This window comes from Alexandromys fortis, unplaced genomic scaffold (genome assembly GCF_014885135.2).
Source record: "Alexandromys fortis isolate MF-2015 unplaced genomic scaffold, M_Fortis_MF-2015_v1.1 scaffold_3, whole genome shotgun sequence".
Lineage (NCBI taxonomy): Eukaryota > Metazoa > Chordata > Mammalia > Rodentia > Cricetidae > Alexandromys > Alexandromys fortis.
This window is the reverse complement of record NW_026067909.1, coordinates 26,712,753-26,732,914: the sequence shown is the minus strand read 5'-3', so window position 1 is coordinate 26,732,914 and position 20,162 is coordinate 26,712,753. Positions and strand designations below refer to the sequence as shown.

The window sequence follows — 20,162 nt, the reverse complement described above, 5'->3', positions numbered from 1 at the left end:
AAAAAAAAAAAAAAAAAGAAAGAAAGAAAGAAAGAAAGAAAGAAAGAAAGAAAGAAAGAAAAAATGCTTTCACCCAGGTGTAAGCTTGGGTGTACTTACTAAACAGATAGCATGCAGCCGAGACCAAGAACTTACCTTTCTTTTAGTAAATGAAGTCAGTACAGTTTTTGAGGAACAATGAACAGGATTACAGCCTGACAAATAAGAACATGGGTCACAACGGTGGAAGAAATCTTTACTAAGACACAGGGAGTTAAGACATATGCTCGACTGTGGACAAAGTTCACAGTCCTGTCTGTGAAATGCCCAGAAATCTGGAGGTTTATGGCTGGGAGAGGAGTGAAGTTAAACTCAAAGATCACTCAGGTTTAGGCCTTAACTATGGCTTGTCGCTATTTTAACATTCTTGTTTGCAATATTTCCATTAAAAAGGAATATTGTGCCAGGTGGGGTGGCACATGCCTTTAATTCCAGCTCTGTTCTGGGACAGCCAGGACGGTGTAACCAACATAGATAGATAGATAGATAGATAGATAGATAGATAGATAGATAGATAGATAGATAGATAGATTATTGCATAAGAATATTGTAGGCAATCTTTACAGTGAATCCATTCAGACTCTGGGCTGAGGGACCCCTTTCCCTTCCGGCATCTTCCTGATTTTCCCTGCCTTTCTAGTAGTCTCCCTCAATTACCCATTTGTAAGATCATCTTTTCTTGTAAGATGCAAGTTGATAGCCAGTTTGTCCCTAAAGATTTCATGATTTATCCTGCCCCCAAAGACAAGGGGCCCAGCACACTGCACACATGGGAGAGGCACTTGCAGGTAACCTGCCACATGGGTTAGATCTGGGTCTCTGGTTCCCATGACTACTACTGCCTCTGGGGAATGACTCCATGGATCCAAGTCTAGGGATCTTTCTTCCTCTCTCACTCAGACACACAGGCCCCTTTGAGAACTCTGTCAGGAGTCCTGAAGGAGGAATTAGATTTTTTTTTTCTTTTGAGATTATAATACAATTACATCATTGCTCCCTTCCCTTTCCTCCCTCCAAGTCCCTCCCACATTACCCCTCCTGGCTCTCTTTCAAATTCATGGCAAGAGGAGACTCATTACCCGCGTGCTACTGCCTTCTAAGGGAAATCTTTCCTTTTCATTATTTTATTTGTGTGTGTTCCCGAGCATGCCCCCGCAGAGCTCGATACCCACACTCATATGGTAGAGGGAAATCTCTTGAAACAAGGAAGCACTGCCTGAGCTCATTTTGCTAGCACCCCAGGAAACGAGTGTTAAACTGCCGCTCGCCATCACCTCAATCAAGCACGCTCATTCCAATCTGCCTTCTCCAAAGGGCCCATGGCATAATCTCTGAGGGCAGTAGCCTAGAGACTCTGTCGAGGAGCACCGGGTTTCTTCCTATGGAATGTTTACCAAGGTGCCTGGGGCAGGCAGCTGTCACTCCTTACAAGCAGTGTGGTACCTGACTGGCTAGAGGAGCCTTCTGTCTTGGCTGGCCAGGCTGAAGTGAGTGTCTGGGGTGTAACCCTGCAGGTGGTGACAGCAGAACAGGAGTCAGACTGGATTTGTTTGGTTTTTTTGAAAGCAGTCTAACCCAGGCTGGCCTTAAACTCCAAACGCGGCTAATAGCTTTAACCTCCTGACTTTCCTATGTCCACCTCCCAAAGGGCCAGGATTACAAAAACAATGCCAACTCACCCAGTTCACTTTTCTCTCTCTTCTTTCCTTCCTTTCTTTTTTTAATTTTTTGTTGTTGTTATTTAGTAAAGTAGGGAGACACAAACTGAGGCGCTAACCGTGGGCTCAGAGGTGCCACTGGAAACAGAAAAAGAAAAAAACCTGAAAGTTGAATGTCAATGTAAATCTTGTCCCTAAACAGATATAGTTCAGTGGTGCTTCCAAAGGGACCCTTATGCACAAGTCACAGGGGCATAGGGCTTACGTCACAGTCCGTTGGTCATTTTATCCATCTCGTGAGTGATGTTTCTCAAACATTCTTTTGCAGGTGGCCTGGTTAACTGTGTTGAAATTCCCGTACGTTCAGAGACAAAATCAGAACCAGGAGCAGGTGGGGTAGGTACGTACAGTTTATTCCTTCTGGAGTCTTTTCTAACCAGCTATCCTGCCTCAAGATAAGATGTGATACAATCCTGGCTAGGGTGGGCATCTGGGTAAGAGATAAGAACTTGCAAACACCTGAATAGCTAATATTGCACAAGGAGCAGCAGGCCAGTTGTGTGACTCCGGAGCCACTGTCCTGCTGTGTTCGGTGACTGCCCTTCTCCAAGGGCTGGCCATCTGCTCAGAGAGAGGGGACCGATTCTGCTCTGCCCTCTGCTATCCTATTAGCCCTAACAGGTCCTTGGGTAGGTGCATGGGTGAACTGGGGTCGGGAGGTCTTTGCTCTTCCAGTAATGCTGTCTCTAGGGATCCAGGGCCAACTAGCTTCGGCTCTTGTTAGGAGCACCGGGCTTGAGTTTGAGCAGAACCCACTGTACAGACAGGAGCCGGGTGCCACCACCCGGAAGGCAGGCAATGCTTTTTGTAGCAAGGGAAGCGCTCTGGTCCATTCTGCCAGCCTGAGCACAATATGCTAGCTTCAAGCGCTGGCCCACAACGAGGAAACACCAACCGGGAGACGTTTACAAGGGTTTGCCCCTCACCTCAGCTTTGGAACCTCAGAGGCCCAAGGGACACGGGGTGGGTGGGTGACGGGGTGGGCATACGTGGGGAGGGTCTTGGGGGACAGGTCCATGCAGAAGAATAAGGGGGTCGTGTAGGGTCTCAGTTGAGTATTCTTGAGGAATTGTCCCACGGCCCCGTCCCTACCCTTCTTCAGAGTTCCAGAACCAGCTTGAATCACGACAATCAAATCTAGCATAGCTCGCTGCAGAAATCTAGGCGCCCTCGCGGCGCTGGGTGGTACGGCCCGCACCCCTACGATTGCCTTGGTAGTGCCCCACGGGGGCGGGGCCTGGGCTTGTTGGCGGTGGTGCGCGTGCGCAGTGGGTTGTGTTTTCTCAGCTCGCGACACTGTCGTGGGTAATCCTCCGGCGGTCGGGGTGGGACGGACCGAAAGCCCGGCGCCGAGGCGGAGACACAGGTGGGCGTGGGGTCTTGGTCTCCGGTGCCACCCACCGGCCGGTATCCTGGTCTGATTCATGGCACTGGGTATGTCCATGGCGCTGGAGCCCCGGGGACGCCGAGTCTGAGCAGCTGATGGGCCAAGAGGCGGCGCCCACCTTCTGCTCACCTGAATGCAGGTGAGGCGTGGAGGGCGCCCTGTGTACACCCCCGCCAGCACTGGGGCTGTCATTGCCTGGCCATCCGGGGAGGAGGCATTGTTTTGGCGTTTGCCTCCAGGTCATGCATGGGGCCAGCGGGGTCGCGAGTGGACGGGTCAGGCTAGGTGCGATTGCACACAGGTCGACACCGGGCGCAAGAGAACTTGGTACAACGAGGAGCAGCAGCAAAGGGACGGACCATCTGGGGCGAAAGTGGGACACGCTAGGCTAGCTCTAAACAGTGCTAAGGATTGGGGAGCTTGATCATGGACTGATCGTCATGGGACCAGAGGAGGAAAGGCCCTGTTGGCCTGGTCGGCAAGGAGGTGGCTCTGGGTGGTGTCAGCATATATAGTGAAGGGGGAGGGGAATAAAACACCTAGCTAGAGTCAGCAGGGTACAGGAGATAACAGGCTCTGGGCCTGTGGTGCTGCTCAGATAAGGAAGGATAGGGTGGAACTTTGCTTGGTGAGTGTCTGAGGCCTTTGGTGGTAGCAACACCTTTAATCCCAGCACCCAGGAGTCAGAGGCAGGCGGTCTCCGTGAGTTCAAGGCCAGCCTGGTCTATAAGAGCTAGTTCCAGGACAGGCTCCAAAGTTACAGAGAAACCTTGTTTCGAAAAGCTAAAAAAAAAAAAAAAGTCTGAAATGATTGGGAGCAGATTGCTAAGTACTGTTTGAATGTGTCACTATGTTCTTACCTGTTTATATATGAAATCTGTAGCTATACACTGGATTTGTTTCTATGGTTTTTTAAAAAAAAAACTTTTCAGGAAGGATGTGAGCATTTGGGAAAGGACATGATTAAGGAAACATCCGATATTGTATGGGATGCCTACCCAGCTACCAGGTCTTCTATTAGCTCTAGTAGATCTGTCCTAGCTTCCGGGTTCTAGTTGTTATGGAAACAACGCTTACAGTAGACCCTGGCCTCCCTTCCTGGCCCAGAGAAGTTCTCCTTGGTCTTTTCCCTGAGATGCTTAGTACAGAATACCTTAGGATAATGAGAACCTGGAGAACTCTGTTAGGACACTGGGTAGGTGGACCTGTCCCCCTAAGCCACCAAGAACCACATGGAAGAGGATTAGTGAGGGAGACTTAACTGATGTGTTGCCAAAGGCAAAGAAACAGTAAACAGCTTACATGTGTTTATCCCTTCTTTTTTACTAAAAAGGAAATGGTTTTTATCTAGGGAAAAACTGACTCAGCATGTGCCCAATACTGGTGGTGTTGCTTAGAGCTTGCTCGGGGGATAATGAGGTTTCGTTTCTCCATTTCCAGGCTCATGCGCTGCAGTTTTGTTTAAGCATACATTCCTTTTGATGTTGGGGAAACACTGTGACCAAACACCTGCGTGTGATCCTGAACGTGTTAGCCCATGGGTATGCTCTGTCGATCCTGTCAGAGAAGAGAAACAGCCGAGTGGAGAAGAAAACAGTGGGAGGGAGGGTTTCTGCTGTCAGTAACCAAAACAAGTGCCGAGTGAGCTAGGACAGGTGAGTGAGAGGCAGAACTGGTGAGTGTCCTGGGGTGTAGTGAAACCACAGCCTGTGGGGCCATCCCCGCACCCTCCCCCACCCCGTGGGAAGAGAAATCAAGGAAGCTTTCAGTGCCCTAGAGACTGCCCCAGAGACCACCCCGACTGAGAATTAGGAATTAGAATTAGGACCCACTCTGTGCACCTCGGTAAATGGTGAATCTGGTGGGTGACTGAAGAGAAGGGAGGACATGACGGCTCCTAGGTGTAGGGGGAGGTTTATTGGAGAGGTGAAGGAGAGCAGAGGCATCTGGGAGAGCCCAGAGTGAACAGGACCCCGAGCCAGGCCATGGCGTGGGAGGGGAGGGGAGAGAAGAGAGCCAGGACACCAGCAGACCAAGAGGCCCAAAAGGCAAAAAGGGTTGCATAACCAAAATGGCAATGACTGGGTTATATAGGGAAGAGCAGTTGAGGGAAAGGCAGCCCAGCCCCTGGGCTGGAGAAGTTCGGGGGGGGGGGGGAGTAAGGTATCTTAGCCAGGACCCTCCCCCCATAACAGGTAGGGGCTTCTGGGAGAAGCTAGCAGCCAGTGTCAGCTTCGATACGTTAGTTAATAGACCCCTTTGTCCCAGGGTTATTCCCTCTGACCTGCAGTTCCAAGTTTGGGACTCGTTATCCTAACTAAACACACAGTTCTGCTATACCAAACAGTCTGGAGGAACTCAGGGTTCCTCGGGTGCTGACTCTAAGCTCCTGGTGATGTGGCCCTCTGGTCACTGCAGCACCAAACTGACACCCTCGTCCGTTTATGTACAACCTTATTGTATTTAACTTTATTTTATTGTGCATTTGATATAAAGGTGTCAGATTCCCTGGAACTGGAGTTAACAGACAGTTGTGAGCTGCCATGTGGGTGCTGGGAATTGAACCCGGGTCCTCTGGGAGAGCAGCCAGCACTCCCAGCCACTGAGCCATCTCTCCAGCAGATTTCCTTCTTAAAAAGGCACAGTTCAGTACAAGTAGAGCTCAGGCCAGTGACTGCAATATAAGAGGAGCTTTGGAGAGCCATCCCCCACCCCCATCTCAGAGGAACACAGAATCGGTGAGTTGCACTGGGCCCCGGGCTCAGCCCTGCCTTTGGCTCCTCCATGGAGCTTGAGGACTGAAGGTTAGGTGGCGGGAGCAGTGGCAGGCCACTGTGCCGCTTACTTCAGGCAGTGAGCAGTATGGAGAAGTCCCCAAGCTGGGCTTGGTGTGAAGCAGGCATGCAGAAGGGGAATGGCTGTGACCTCAGTGTCCCCTTTTTTGCCTTTCTAATGTGAGACGGATGTGGTCGGTTTGAGGAGCAGAAAGGGACTCAAAAGGAGAACTGAGCTGGTCCCATACACATCTGAGCTGCCTACTGGGCACAGCTGTGACTCTGCAGAGGGGACCAGCAGAGTCTCCAGGCCTCTGGGGAGGGATGGCCAGCTGCATCCCAACACCAGCCAGGTGAACCTGGCCTGTTACTCTTGTGGCTGAGGGTGTTGAACTTTACCTTGCTGCTGCCTGCCCAGAGGAAGGATGCTTGGTGCTGTTAGCTGCGGAGACGTCACTGGTCGCCCAGGGATCTGTGCATGGTGCTTTATGGAAACCTACAGAGCGGGAGGTCTGAGCACCGAAGCAGCCTGGGGAAGCGGTGATAGGGGTTGAAGTGTGGTGTGTGTTCTGGTGTATAAGTCACCGTTTCTGTAACTGTTTGGCTCCTGATCTGGAATGGCCAGGACGTCTCCTCCTCCTCCGCGTCTTGTGTAAGTGACTGATGTGGATATGTCCTTTAAATGCCGTCCCTCCAAAGGTACCTTGAAGATTTGGAGCCGTCCTCTCTCTGGTGAAGAGGAAACAGACCAGTTGGATGCACCTGACACAGCGGGTGCTTCATACTCCGCTATGCTGTATTTCCGGGTAGATTTTATTTCCAGGGTTAGCCCCCGTGCTCAGGGAAGCTGTGAGAAGCCACTCAGCCAAGCCATCTTTGAGCCACTGATCTTAAGGCTCTGAGGTTCCTCCCACTCTGACTAAACCAGAACCTTCTTGAGACAGTGTTTGTGTCCCTTGATTTAGGAAGTAGCTCGAGTAGAGATTTCCAGAGTTGGGGGGGTCCGCCCACCCCATGGAAGCTGACTCCTGGCACAGTGATGCAATGCAGTTGCACCAGAATGGGAACTTGTGCCCGGTCTCGTGACTTGTGGGCAAGTGCAAAATGGGGCCTTTTTACTCCAGATCCAGGAAGAAGATCTGCCTTCCTTCCTAGCCCTGTACTAGGCTTGAATGTGCCTGGGTTAGGAGGTATTAAGTATTCAGTTAGGTCGGGGGGGGGGGGGGGCATCATGAGTTCAAAGCCAGCTTCCTTCTCAGAAGAGCCTTCGCGAGCCAGTTGCCCCTGCCGTGTGGGACCACCTTACATTTTGTCTCAGTGGGAGTGGCTTTTGGAGTCATTGGAAACATGAAATAGACAAGTGTTCCTACGAGCCGAGGCGTGAGCCCTGGGTGTAGGCTTCGTACAGAACAGCCTCTGGGTTGTCACCTCCAGAGAACATTTCCATGTGTCCGGAAACACACATCAGGACAGTGACACAGGGCTCCCGGAATCAGAGGGGATACATGAGTGTGCGAGTTGTGCCCACACAACTGCATCCTGTGTTAAAGTGAGGGGAAACCAGCTCTTCCAGGACGTCGTCTTGCCAAGCTAAGAGCATAATGGCCGTGGGTTCCTTTGTCCTTTGGGGTGGGCCCTGGCACTCAAGCCCACAAGCCTCGTGTTCTGGTGCTTTCTGTGGCCACAGATGAGTGAGTTAGGGTCGGAGGCTGATGTGGTGCCCTGGTACTGAGCCCTGTTGCCTCATGGTTGATGAGTGCACAGCCCTGCCATGTTCTGCCTCCTTCCCTCAAGGCTCCCCGCCCCTGAGGAAGTAGGGTCAGGGTTTGTCCTGCTCGCTGTGGGACTGGCCTGCGGTGACTGCTGAGCTGGTCAGGTCTCACGATTTCCTCCAGTCTTGACCCTCTCTTGTTTACAGTTTCACAAAGCAGATCCAGTTTAGGGACCTCTCACCATTTAAGCACAATTTCGAATCTGCATGCATTCAGCAAGTATTTCATGTCTGTCAGCCACTGTACCAGGCACCTGGGTTTTAAAGATGGGCAGGATGGGCTTCTGCCTTTGAGGGCTTCCGTGGTGCTGGCTGGGGTTAAGACTAGAGTGCAGCTCAGGTGTGGGCCCAGAGGGCACGCGAGTTTGTCTGAAAGGCATTTGGCCCAGCGCATGGTGCTTCTCAGACTAGAGAGCATTTGAAGCAGGTGGGCTGAAGTTGGCTGATCCGGTCCAGGGGCGGGGCATCTGCAGAGAAGTTAGAATTCAGAGCTTCAGAGCTGGCCATGGAGCGAGGTGCAGGAGCGTTTGAGGTCAGGTCCCGGAAAGGAAGTGGGTCATACCCGAACACCGGTAGGTCCTGGCAGTAGTAGTTCCGGCTTACTCTGGAAGCTCTACGAGAGTCTTGAAATGCACCACAGGTCCGTCTCTTGACGTGAACTCTAAAACAAATGCACAGCCATTTTAGGAAGTGAACTCTCAGGATGTTCCAGATTAGAGAACCCCAGCCTGTACCACATACCACACATTGCTTCAGTCCCGCAGCATCCTCTGCTCTCCTCCTGGGGAAACTGAGTCCCATGTCCAAAGGTCACATGGCCAGTACAGCAGGAGTAGTATTTGAACCCAGGTGTGTCCCTGGCCCCATGTCCATGGACTTGGCAGAGATTGTGGTGTTTTTATTAGCAGCTCTCCCAAACACAGAGCGTGAAGGAAAGGTTCTTATCTCAGACTCTGGAGGTAAAGTGACTCAACAGCTCAACAGAGTGCATTCCAGTGTCTGGAATTGTGGATTATGTAGCTTATGACCGGACTGCTGCAAAGGCGAGGGCTGAGACTCGAGTTCTGTGGGAAGAGCCTAGCCCGTTTCCGAGTCAGAGTGTGTCTGCCTCCCTTGGTGACTGAGCATCTCTGGGTCAGCCTAGTTCCTTCCCTTGTGCCGTCTGTAGGTCTCTTACAGGGTTTGTGTATGTCTGCAAGCATCAGAGTGAGGTAGAAAGCTTAAATACTTCCCCCACATTGTCCTTTGATGGGGTGGAGGTGTGCAGACCATGTGTGGGAGGGAGGCCATGGCGCTTTTTGCTTTCCTGCTTCTTCTGAGGTGAATTTTCTTTCTTCAGATTGGGAATGGATACCCGAAGATCCTTGAGACGGCTTCACTGAAAGTGAGGAGCGGTGTCAGGCCCAGCAGCCCTGCGTTGGCCCAGGGACACCCCTGGCATCCAGATCAGGATCATGACCCCTGTAAGCGACCATGTCATGGCGGAGAGCATTTTTGACCTGGACTATGCTTCCTGGAAGATCCGCTCGACCCTGGCGGTAGCTGGCTTTGTCTTCTACCTGGGCGTCTTCGTGGTCTGCCACCAGCTGTCATCCTCCCTGAATGCCACCTACCGCTCTCTGCTGGCCAAAGAGAAGGTCTTCTGGAACCTGGCCGCTACCCGTGCAGTCTTTGGTGTCCAGAGCACGGCTGCCGGCCTGTGGGCTCTGCTGGGGGACCCCGTGCTCCACGCCGACAAAGCTCTCGGGCAGCAGAACTGGTGTTGGTTTCATGTCGCCACTGCCACTGGATTCTTCCTCTTTGAGAATGTGGCCGTCCACCTGTCCAACCTGTGCTTCCGGACGTTTGACTTGTTTTTGGTTGTCCACCACCTCTTTGCCTTTCTTGGGTTCCTGGGTTCCATGGCTAATCTCAGAGCCGGCCACTATCTGGCCATGACCACTCTGCTCTTAGAAATGAGCACACCCTTCACCTGCATTTCCTGGATGCTCCTGAAGGTAGGTGAGGGAACGGGGGATCGCTGTGAAGGTGGGTAAGGGGATAGGGGGAAGTGCCATGGCCTCTCGCTGAGCAGGTCCCCTCAGGCAGTACCACACTAGCCAGAGTGTCACCAGGACCAGCCGCGAGGCAGCTGTGCAGCAAGCCATCATCTGGTTGAATTCCAACTTCTCATACTTAAGTCGTAGAGTTAAAAGAAAGATGATTGGCTCTTTGGACTCAGTCACTAGTGTTATATGTCATAGAAAGCATTGTTGTTTTACTTCGATACTTAAAATGTTCTGGAGAGATTTGTGATTATACATACACTCACAAGGCCATCCCTTAACTCAGTGGCTCTCAGCCTTTGAGGTCTGTCAGCTTGTGTAAGAGCAACTCTCTTTTGTTTGCTGGATTCAGAAGTTAGTTCCTGGTCCACCTGGAGGTGATGTCACACAGCCTCAGGGAGAGCCTTCACTCAGACCAGCCCTCCTGCCTCCAGAACAGTAGCCCACCCCTTGGCTTCCTGCTCTCACAGCTGACCCTGAGTCTAGCAGCCCAGCCCTAGCCACTGAGTACAGACAGCGTACAGCGTCGTGCCTCATCCTGGAGGGAGCAGCTGCCACACCTGTGTCTGGGGATGGCAGTCTGAGGAGTCCCGAAGGCTGCTGCTGGGCAGCACCTGGACTATGTGGGGCGGCCGGACTTGGCTTTTGTCCATGGCAAGGCACTGGGTGCTGCTCAGCTTCAGCTCCAACTGCAGAAACTCACTAATGTGCTCATAGCATGGAGTTATACAAAACCCATTTTGGCCTTCATCTGAGGCCCTCGGAGGTGAAAGAGCTAGAGGAACCCGGACGTACCTTCTATCCAGACTGCTCCGGGGTGTGTGCCCGCTGCTGCTAGATAAAAGGGGCCCATTTGCTCTACGATATGAGCTAATTCAAGATGGAAAGATTTGAGTCTTGCCTTAAGGAGTGGGAAGTAAGTAGAGCAGGCCTCACTATGAGACACTGGCCCAGGCTCTCATCTTTCTTCAAAATTAAGCCCCGGATAGCAAGTGCTGACAAGAAGCCTGTTGCTTTGAACTGAGTTCACGGCGCATGAAGGGCGCCCATACCGTTCCACCTCCCATTCTGACAGGGTGTTTGTCTCGTCCACAGGCTGGCTGGTCAGACTCCCTGTTCTGGAAGGTCAACCAGTGGCTGATGATCCACATGTTCCACTGCCGCATGATCCTCACCTACCACATGTGGTGGGTGTGCTTCCAGCACTGGGGCGCCCTCGTGGACAGCCTCTACCTGCCTCACTTCGCGCTCTTCCTCTGCGGGCTGGCCCTGCTCACGCTCATCATTAACCCCTACTGGACACACAAAAAGACCCAGCAGCTCCTTAACCCCGTCGACTGGAACTTTGCGCCGCCGTCCGATACCAAGGGTGGCAGGCAAGAAAGGACCAATGGTCAGGTGCCTCAGAAAAAGAGGCTCTGATGCCAGTGGACGCGTGCCCGGGGTTCAGCAGAGCTCTGAGCAGAGGAGGTCGTGTAGGTGAATACTAACTTGTCTTTTAGCGTTAGTTCTGAAGTAGCCGTGAAGTATTACTGGGACCTTGTTTTGCCTGCAGGAGGGCTTTGCCATCATGGTCTTCTTCCGATTCCTCTGGTGTGGCCTCAGCCATGCTGTGCCTGCCAGGTCGGGGTCAGGAAAGGAGCCATGGTGTGTGCAAGCTGCTGAGGAGGCCAGCCTGAATACTTGAAAGGACTTCATTAGGTAGGACCCATGTGGGTGTGGACGAGTAAGCACACCCACAGCCTGCGTGCCTTATCTGGGAGTCATGTTCTGTTTCATTACAAAGAATCGGCCTAAGAAAATGTGATTTGCTGGTATTTGTGAAAAAAATTTCCCAGCATGTGGAATTTTAAGCCAGTGGCACAGCAGCACCCTCTAGTGGCAAGTGGCGGAAGAACACAGTTCTGGTGAAGGGTTTTTCTCAATGGCTGAATGGTCCTAGAGTTTATCTACCCTTCCTGGCATGGGATCTGGATCTTCTAGCCATTTCTGATTGATGAAAGTGGCTAGGCTAGCCCCAGTTCTGCTCTGTCAATTTCAAGGCAGGCAGGGACTTTTCCCCTCTGGGCTGTGAGGGGTCCTGTACCTAGAGATGCTCTCCCTGGGTTGCCAAGAACAAACAGCTTGCCTAATGTAGGCAAGTGTTCTTAGTGCACTGTTTATGGGTGGGACGTCCAGACACCGGCTGTCCATGCTACTGGCGGACACAGAAACTTTCCCCAGGAGTATAAATTAAAGTACAGTTTATTTTTGTCAAAACTACCTTTGTGATGGTAGTTGGTCTTGAAAATCATGTGTGACTTACTCTTGCCATCGATCATGGGCCTCAGCGTGTTTGGGATACTAGTGCTTGAACTTTATCAGATGTATGGCGCCTATTTATTTCATCCTAACAAAGTCTTTATTTTGTGTCCCTACCTGGAAACCCTGTAGCTCCCATATCTGCTTTGCACAGGCACAAGCCTGGCAGTTTTTAACTGGGCAGAAGTTTAATAAAGTTATGGTCATTTCCAGAAGACACACACACCAGTTCTTGTCTGCTAACGCCAGCTCAAGCTCACGTTGGCGTGTCTGAGAACACTCTGTATCCAGAACATGTTGGCAGGTCTTTATGTGACCAGAAGACAGTAGGAAAGTTCGGCTGACTTTCTCTGGCCTGCTCTAGGAGTGTGACCTCACACTATATCCTCTGTCTTTATGTGTGTCACCTGGACGCCGTCCCCAGGCTGAGGTGGCCTCTGGTTGTTCCACACACTTCTCCTTCCTGACTAGGACTTCTCCCAGGGACTTAGGAGACAAGAGTGTTAGATGGGAAGGCCCTCGGGGTGATGTAACCAGTAGCCTCTGCCTTTGTTGCCTAGAGAGTGGTCACCCTTTCTAGCTATAGCTTCACTGTGGTGTTTACTATCTTGCCAGATGAGTCTCTGAGAGGGGTATGGTGCAGAGGACACTGATGTGAGCCTGGGCGTGGCCTGCTGTGGCCCACACCAGCCAAGGTCTGGCTGCATGTGTGCCCCACAAGACTCCTGCACAGCCTGTTAGGAATCAGAACAGGGTGCGGCGTTGGTTAAGGGTAGAGTGCTGAGGTAGCCTGTATGCGGCCCTGCCTGCCTTCTGCCTTCGGCTACTGCACAGAGAACACAGGCTCTCCCTTCTGACTGGCACAGAAAACCAAAAAAGCACCGCCCTTCTCCCAGGGTAGAGAAATACTTTTCTATATCTGTGCTGTTTTCAAAATTAGGGAATGTGACAGGTCAGGGATATTGAGTGACAGGCAACAGCCCAGTGTCTTCCCCATCTCTTACTGATGACTTGCCCCCGCCCCTTTAATTTAGCCCCAGCTCTTATTTCTCTCAGCGTGCCACAGGCTCACCCAAGAGCTGGGCTTGGGATGGCACAGCCAGTTACTGGTCATTTGCTATTGTCTTTTGTGAGGTGTTTGGCTGCCATGGCTCTCTCTACATAGCTCCCCAGGAGGCGCTGTTGCTCCCACAGTTTAGCTGGGGAAGCTGAGGTCCAGACAGGTGGTGACTGTCCACAGTGACATCTCTAGCAAGAGGCCAGGTCTCTGCCTGATCTCTGATGCGTCTGTTCACACAGCCTGTGCGACCCTCCTGATGGGAATTGTCTGTGCTGTGTGCTGTAGAGACTACACCTGAGCCTGTCCCAGAGAAAAAGCAGAGACTAAGCACATTGAGTTTTACAGACTTGGAGGTCCAAGGTCAGATGCCGGTGGCTTCAGTCAGGAAGAGGCCTGGTCCTTCCTACAGCCGGGACATTGCTTTACCTCTGGGAGGAAGAAATGTTGTATCTCCAAGGAGCAGAAGGACTGAAAAGACAAAATAATTCTAACTTAGTTAGGGCTTCAGAAGGCTCTGATCATAGCTGGGAACATGGCGACTTACATGTCCTCTGGCCGGGTCTGTTGCTGCTTGTGGAAGCCAATGGCTGCGAGGAGGCCCCTTTCAGCCCCCCACTGTGGATGTGACTTATCAACATGGCTTTGGAGGGCTCTCATTCAAATGCTAGTGCCAAAAGAGTGTTGGCACACTCAGTGTCAGTAGGGTTTCATGAGCCACACGAGGGCTGGCGTCTCTGGTTCCCTGACCAACTCTGGTTCCCTGGGTATGGGTGCCCAGCCATTGGCAAGTGAGCGGACGAACTAACAAATGGCAGGTATCCTGTGTGTTCCTGTGTGTGGCAGAAGACATGCCAACCCGGAAGGGAGACAAAATGTGTTCTGAGGGTACTTTCAACAAGGTAAGACTGGATAGAGGCCAGGGAGCCGTCTCCAACCCACACAGCAAGGAGGGCTCTGGGAAGAGACCTGGGCAGGCAGGCGGTCTGCATGGGAATGAGAGAGGAGGGAGAGACCTTCATTATCTTTTCTCTGCTGACTCCGAGTGAATGTTGCCTCTGTCATGACTTTGCTCACAGTGTAGCCTGAGTCCTGGGTCAGAGGGACAAGCCCTACCTTGCCTCTGGAGCCTTGGGTTCTGGATGTCTCTGACGCAGGGTGCTCCAGCTTCCGACTTGGAACCTGCCGTGAGAACTCACCTCCCGTTTGCCATCCTGCTGGTTTATATTTGGTGATTTCATTGTTATGCTCCAGTCTGTTGGAGGCTTTGCATTTCCTGTTAGTTTGCTATGTTGAACAAATAGCACCAAACTCGTCAACGTACTTCGAAAATGAACCCAAAGTTGAAATCCTTAAAGGTTATAGATGCAAACCTTGCCATCTAACCCCCCCCCCCCCCTGCTAAGCTTGATGCCATACTTTGCTGAAGCCCATGGGAGGCCTGCCCCTTTCTGAGCAATTAAGGAGGAAGGATGGATGGGGTGGGGGACGGAAATCCCTCCAAAAGTTTAAAAGAAAACTGGTTGCAGTCCCGGTAACTTTCACAGCATCGGCTGTGTTGGCTTTCAGAACCGCTGTGTGAGCCACAGAGTCTCAGAAGCACAGTGCATGCATCTCTGCCTGGGTTCTCTTGGCTCGAGGGACTTGCAGCACACTAGGTCCACCCAGAAACATTGTTTCCACACAAAACAAACAGAGGAGGGACAGCTTGCTGCTGAGCCAGAGATGGGCTGTAGCTCCCTCCCATGTGTGCTTTCCCTTAGCTCTGTGACTGGCTCAAATGTATATCACACAGCACTATGAAGCTCACGAAAAAAACAAACAAACGTGGTTTTCATTTCTTAATCTGCGACTCTTGTTTGGCTCAGTTACACTGAACTCGTGGCCAGTGGACCCTCTAGTGGTTCCCTGTCACCCTGATCACCCTTGTGTTCATGTTTGGTGGAACTGACCAGCAAACACGGAGGGGCTCCTGGCTGATGTACACTTCTTTTCTTCCCAAAGGAAGGTTAGCTACGAAAGCAGAGAGCCTCCCCCACCCCCATTTCCTGTTCCTTTCTGCCTGGTGTAGTCATATCTTCAGGGCCATCTGCTCTTGTCACTGCAAGGACCCGCCTGAGGGATAGCCGGGAACAAAGGATGCAGGATTGGACACCTAGCCTCCAAAGAGCAACACAAGGCTCCCCCTTGCCTCACCAGCCCCTTCCATATGAACAGTTACTCTCAGTGGACACTTCCAGGATGGGGGTCACTGACCTTTCAGGATCCCCTTTGTCACTTCAGGAGCCAGGCTCTGAGTTTGAAGTAAGTTACCCCATCTCATTTTCTTTTATTTCTGACACTTTGTTTAATATAAAAGCTGGGGGGGGGGGGGAAACAAGCCAAAATGCCTTTCACTTACTTTTTTTTTCCCTTTCAGATTTGCCAATTTCTAGCGTTCGGTCACAAGGTAAAGCAGTTCTTCACAGCCTGTCTCATTGCCTATCTCCTTGTCACTCAGTTTTAAGAATCCCTTTGTCCCTATCTTTTTCTTTGGAGATGGGTCTCCCCATACTGCCCGGGCTGCTTTCAAAATGGGTTTTCAGCCCTCCTGCCCGCTGAGACTACCGGGCTCATCACTTCTGGCTTGGTACCCTTTTACCTCTTGGTTCTCGGTGCTTTTAAGGACAAAAACATTTCCACGTGTAACTCTGCCAGCTCAACTGGAGTCCAGGCTTTTTATCTAATTACTTCCTGACAGTTCCTTCCTGCATGTCCTCCCTCTCCAGGACGGTTGAGTCATGTCTCCTGTGTCTGTCAGTCTGCCGTGGTTCCTCAGCCTCTGCAGCAGCTGTTGATGTTAGCACCGTCCCTCTGGTTTACCGGTATGACGTTTGTCAGCCTGGTGGGTTCAAGGCACACATCTGGCTAGAGTACCACGTAAACCTGGTCTCCCGTGGAGTGTCAAGTCAGAAGTCTTGATCTGTCTGCCCCTCCGTGATAATGTTAATTTTGGTAACCTGATTAAGACAAGCAAAGGGGGGAATTTGGACATAGGTTGTGTGGAACTCCCTAACCAGTGTGGAATAGTCTAGTCTTGCCTTGCTCTGGGAGTTTCTCAGAACGTGAGATCATGAGTTGGCAATCAAATAAACCCAGAGGAAGGCTGCTGCTCGAATGCCCATGAGGCCTGGCACTGGTGTTATGAGATCATAGTGGGGATCGGAGTGTCTCTAGAAAATTCCATTTGGGGGGTGAGGATAATTAGTGGCTTCAGTGGGGACTCCTCCCTCACGATGGAGACTTCTAGCTCTGATAATTAAGGTTTACAGCTAAATCCACACAAGTGCACTTCCCCGCCTTTGTGAGGCTGCAGTTAGCAAGGGAGAGGAGACTGGGAACTGTCCTCGCCCCTTCTGGGCCAAGCAATATCAACCTATTTCCTTCCCCATGCCCATCTCCTGGATTTCCTCAGAGCAGGGAGCAAGGAAACTGATATTCCAGATACGGTCTAATTGTATGCTGTTGGCGGTAGGAGATATGGTTCATGAGTTTTTTCCTTTGTGTATATGAAATGTGACGTGATTTAAGCAACTATCTAGGGTTGTAGACAGTATAGTCTAATGGCCTCTTAAGAAGCTGTGGGCTTTTGTTGTTTGAGGTGCACCTGGAAAAGCGCCATCCTCCTGCCTCAGCTTTCCTGTGCTAGGATTACAGTTACAGTCCACCACAGCCAGCTAATAATTCTTTTTAATTGATGAGTTAATAATTTTTCTGTGTATGATTGTTTTGACTGCATGTATGTTGTCTTAGGGTTTTGTTGCTGTGCAGAGATACCATGACCGTGGCCACTCTTATAACGGAAAACATTTCACTGGGGCTGGCTTATAGTTCAGATGCTTAGCCCATTATCGTCATGGCGAGAAACATGGCAGTGTGCAGGCAGACATGGTGCTGGAGAAAGCTGAGAGTTCTACATCTTGATCCGCAGGCAGCAGAAGAAGACTGTGCCGCACTGGGCATATCTTGAGCCTATAAGACCTCAAGATCTCCCTCCACAGTGGCACACTTCTCCAGCAAGGCCTTATCTACTCCAACAAGGTGACACCTCCTAATAGTTCCACTCCCTATGGGCCAAACATTTAAACATGTAAGTCTAGGGGGAGGGGGGCATTCCTAGTCAAACCACCACGTATGTCTATGTACCATGTTGGTGCCTGGTGCCACAGGCGGCCAGAAGAGGACAGTGCGTCCCTGGGATTGGAGTTACAGAGGGTTTTGAGCTGCCATGTGGGTGCTGGGAATCAAATTCAAGTCCTCTTGAAAAACATCCAGTGCTTTTAACCATGGAGCCATCTCTCCAGCCCCAGCTAATAATTCTTTCAATGAGTCAGTCAAGATGGTTTTTCTGTTGTGTCTGTTTCAGAATATCTTAAAAACTCAAATACTGAATCAGGTGCCGAATGGATGCATTCAGCACCTGGTAGGGTCACCCTGTCGGCCCGGCCCCGGTAGCAGCTCAGACCAAGGCAGGTCCTAGGGTGGAGGCAGGGGCCTGCAGACCTGTGAGGCTTCAGTGTGAACGTACAGGAATAGCATTCGCTGACCTTCCTTTCTGGAAGTCAGTCAGCTTCTGAGGGGAATGGTAATGCTAACGTGCTGCTTTGTAATGATAGTGATGAAATTCCAGGCGGGACGCTGGGGCTGGGTGCCGGGGAGAAGGATGTTCTGAACTGGATACCTAGTTTGCCTCTTCTTGCCCAAAGCCTGACCTGGGAGGCCACACCTCAGCCTCCATTTCCTGAGGTGAAATAGAGGTCAGTCCCTTGCCCCTTCTCAAGCTCTGCTTCTTTTTTTCCCATAGCCTCCAGCACTCTGTCACACACTTTCACTTCCAGAACTCCCAGAGACAGCCCTTCCCTGAGCTTCCCCACATTCTGAGGGACTGTCCCGCCCTGTGAGAAGTCTCTTACTTATCTTTGGTCCTGAGCTGCTGATGTGAATCTGATCACTTCTGAATCTTTGGGGTGACTAGCTGCACAAGTGTGACTCCAGCATAAATATGAACCACTGCGCTCACTTCAAAGAGAGTAAGAAGCCATTTATTCTGGGCCAGATGTGGCCCAGGGAAACAGAGTCAGGTTTGTAGGAAAAGGCTACAGTAACTTTTTTCTGTCACAGAACGATCGGTGCATTTGCCAGATGTGTTGACAGGGACACCAGTTAGCTGGGCTGCAGAAGAACAGGAAGTCCTGCTTTGGGTTTCAGGTGCTACCTGATGATCTTAGCTTTAGGTCTGGTGGAAGCCAGTGACCTCATGCTAACCTCTTTTATACCTATTTCCTTCTAACGAAAGCTTTTCCTCCTGGGGGGGGGCAGTGAGAGGTGGGGGTGAGGGGGTGGGTCCTAGGGCTCCAGCAGCTAAAGAAACTAACAAGATAAGAAGGTCAGAAAGTTTGAAGAGTCACAGAGGCTCTCTCCCCAGCATTCTAAAGGCAGAGGGGAAACATGTCTGCCTGCCAGTCATGCGGGGGTCCAAGGATGCGGATTTTGTGAGTCACCACCTGTGCTCAGGTGGTAGTTCAGCCATGCAGCTGCTTCTGGGTTGTCCATGCTCCTAGAAGTAACCCCAGAAAACTCTGCTTTCACCAGATGTACTTGGGTGCCATCGTCTGCCTTTAATACCCTATCTGGTGAATAGATCTTTGTTCCTATCTCCCCAGCAAAAAATCACCAAGAGTTTAAGTCAGACGGAGAGTTTGGAAGTGAGTGTCTATTAAGAGGACTAAAGATAGCTCAAAATAATTTCGGCTCTCTCTCTTTCTCTCTGTGACATTCAAATTCTCTATAACCATGAAGTTCGAGTCAGTCTGTCTGCTGGATCTTCAACACAGATGTGGTCCAGAGACGATCATCTCTCAACAGAATGTATGCCTGTGGTAGAGTCCGAGCCGATTGCCTCTCTGTGAGCCGCAGACTGTGTGTCCTTGACATGCCTCTCATCATGGTTGCCCAGGCTGCTTGTTTTTCCTGCTCCTTTTGTTGGTACACAGAATTCAACCACTTCTGACAGAGATATTAAGGTGTCTCCTTCCTTCAGCCCCCTACTACTGCTCTTTGAGCTGCCTAGTCCTGTGCTGCCTGAGGCCAACTGGACAGAGCAGAGGGCCTTGGGGGCACCCTGAGGGCTGAGAAGACAGAGGCTATTGTGGTGGGCCTGTGTGAAGACTGTGTGCAGTCCCTCGACACCCCCGGGTCACAGGAGTCAGAAATGGAAAGCATTTGATTAAAGTGTCCACCACCCCCTACCCAACCCCAACCCCCAGCAGGTGCCCTTCTGTTCCTCTGAGGAATCACTTTCTCCTCTTGGCCATCTTCGCTCCTCGCCTCTCCCTCCAGTTCTAGTGAGCAAAGCAAGAAAATAGGCAGTTGTTGCAGAAGCCCTGAGACAAAAGGTCCCTGTTCCCCACAGGAACAATGTGTCCTTCTCCCACGGCATAGTACAGAGTCACTGAAAGAGCCCCAGTGAGAGCCAGCCTTATCTCCGTGGTCCCAAAGTCACCTCTGTTTCATAGTGTCAGCATCTCTCCCTTTGGCCTCGGTCTATCACAGGAAGCCTAGGTGGAGGCAGGGACAGAACTAGATCTCTATGGTGAGAAAGCCCAAGGGCATGGCCTGCCAAGCTGCGCCTCTGCCTGGATCATGGAGAAGAACTAATTCTTTTGTTCGAAGCTACTTTCCTTGATGCATCCATCCACTGTTGCCTCCACCAAAGAGTCCCCAGCCTGTTCTGAGGTGACGTTGACGTGCAGCTGGGTCAGAGTAGCTTCCGTGAGCGAGGTGGAGGGAGAGGGTTTGGAGGTGTTGCAGTGTCAACAAGGGCATCTGGCAGGTGGCAGCCAGGGACACTTGGTCCTGCAGTCTGGGGATTCTGGCCTTGTCCTGGGATGCTGGCAGATATCCTTGTCATGAACTTCTTGCTATTGTCCTGTCGGGCATCCCCTACTGGGAGAAGTGCCAATGGCTGTCTGGCACCCAGAACATAATTTTAGTTTAACCCTAGCATGTCAGCTTCATTTTTCTGTGGACAG

At 51.3% G+C, this 20,162-nt stretch overlaps 1 protein-coding gene across 8 annotated transcripts in view; it reads left to right on the top strand.

The window, feature by feature from the left end:
* Window positions 1-15,460, top strand: part of Cln8 (CLN8 transmembrane ER and ERGIC protein) — a 19,790-nt gene extending 4,330 nt beyond the window's left edge. Inside the window, exons 1-4 of one of the 8 annotated variants that reach the window (XM_050136598.1) lie at window positions 3,029-3,283; window positions 4,585-4,685; window positions 9,029-9,686; window positions 10,830-15,460. In XM_050136598.1, the coding sequence (XP_049992555.1) occupies window positions 9,144-9,686; window positions 10,830-11,156 (870 nt within the window). In that variant the 5' untranslated portion in view covers window positions 3,029-3,283; window positions 4,585-4,685; window positions 9,029-9,143 and the 3' untranslated portion in view covers window positions 11,157-15,460. Of the gene's footprint in view, window positions 1-2,025; window positions 2,098-2,364; window positions 2,387-3,028; window positions 3,284-4,584; window positions 4,800-4,824; window positions 5,883-9,028; window positions 9,687-10,829 lie in introns of those variants that run through there. The other 7 variants (XM_050136595.1, XM_050136597.1, XM_050136600.1 and 4 more) reach the window with 7 other exon arrangements.
* Window positions 15,461-20,162: the final 4,702 nt, after the last annotated feature.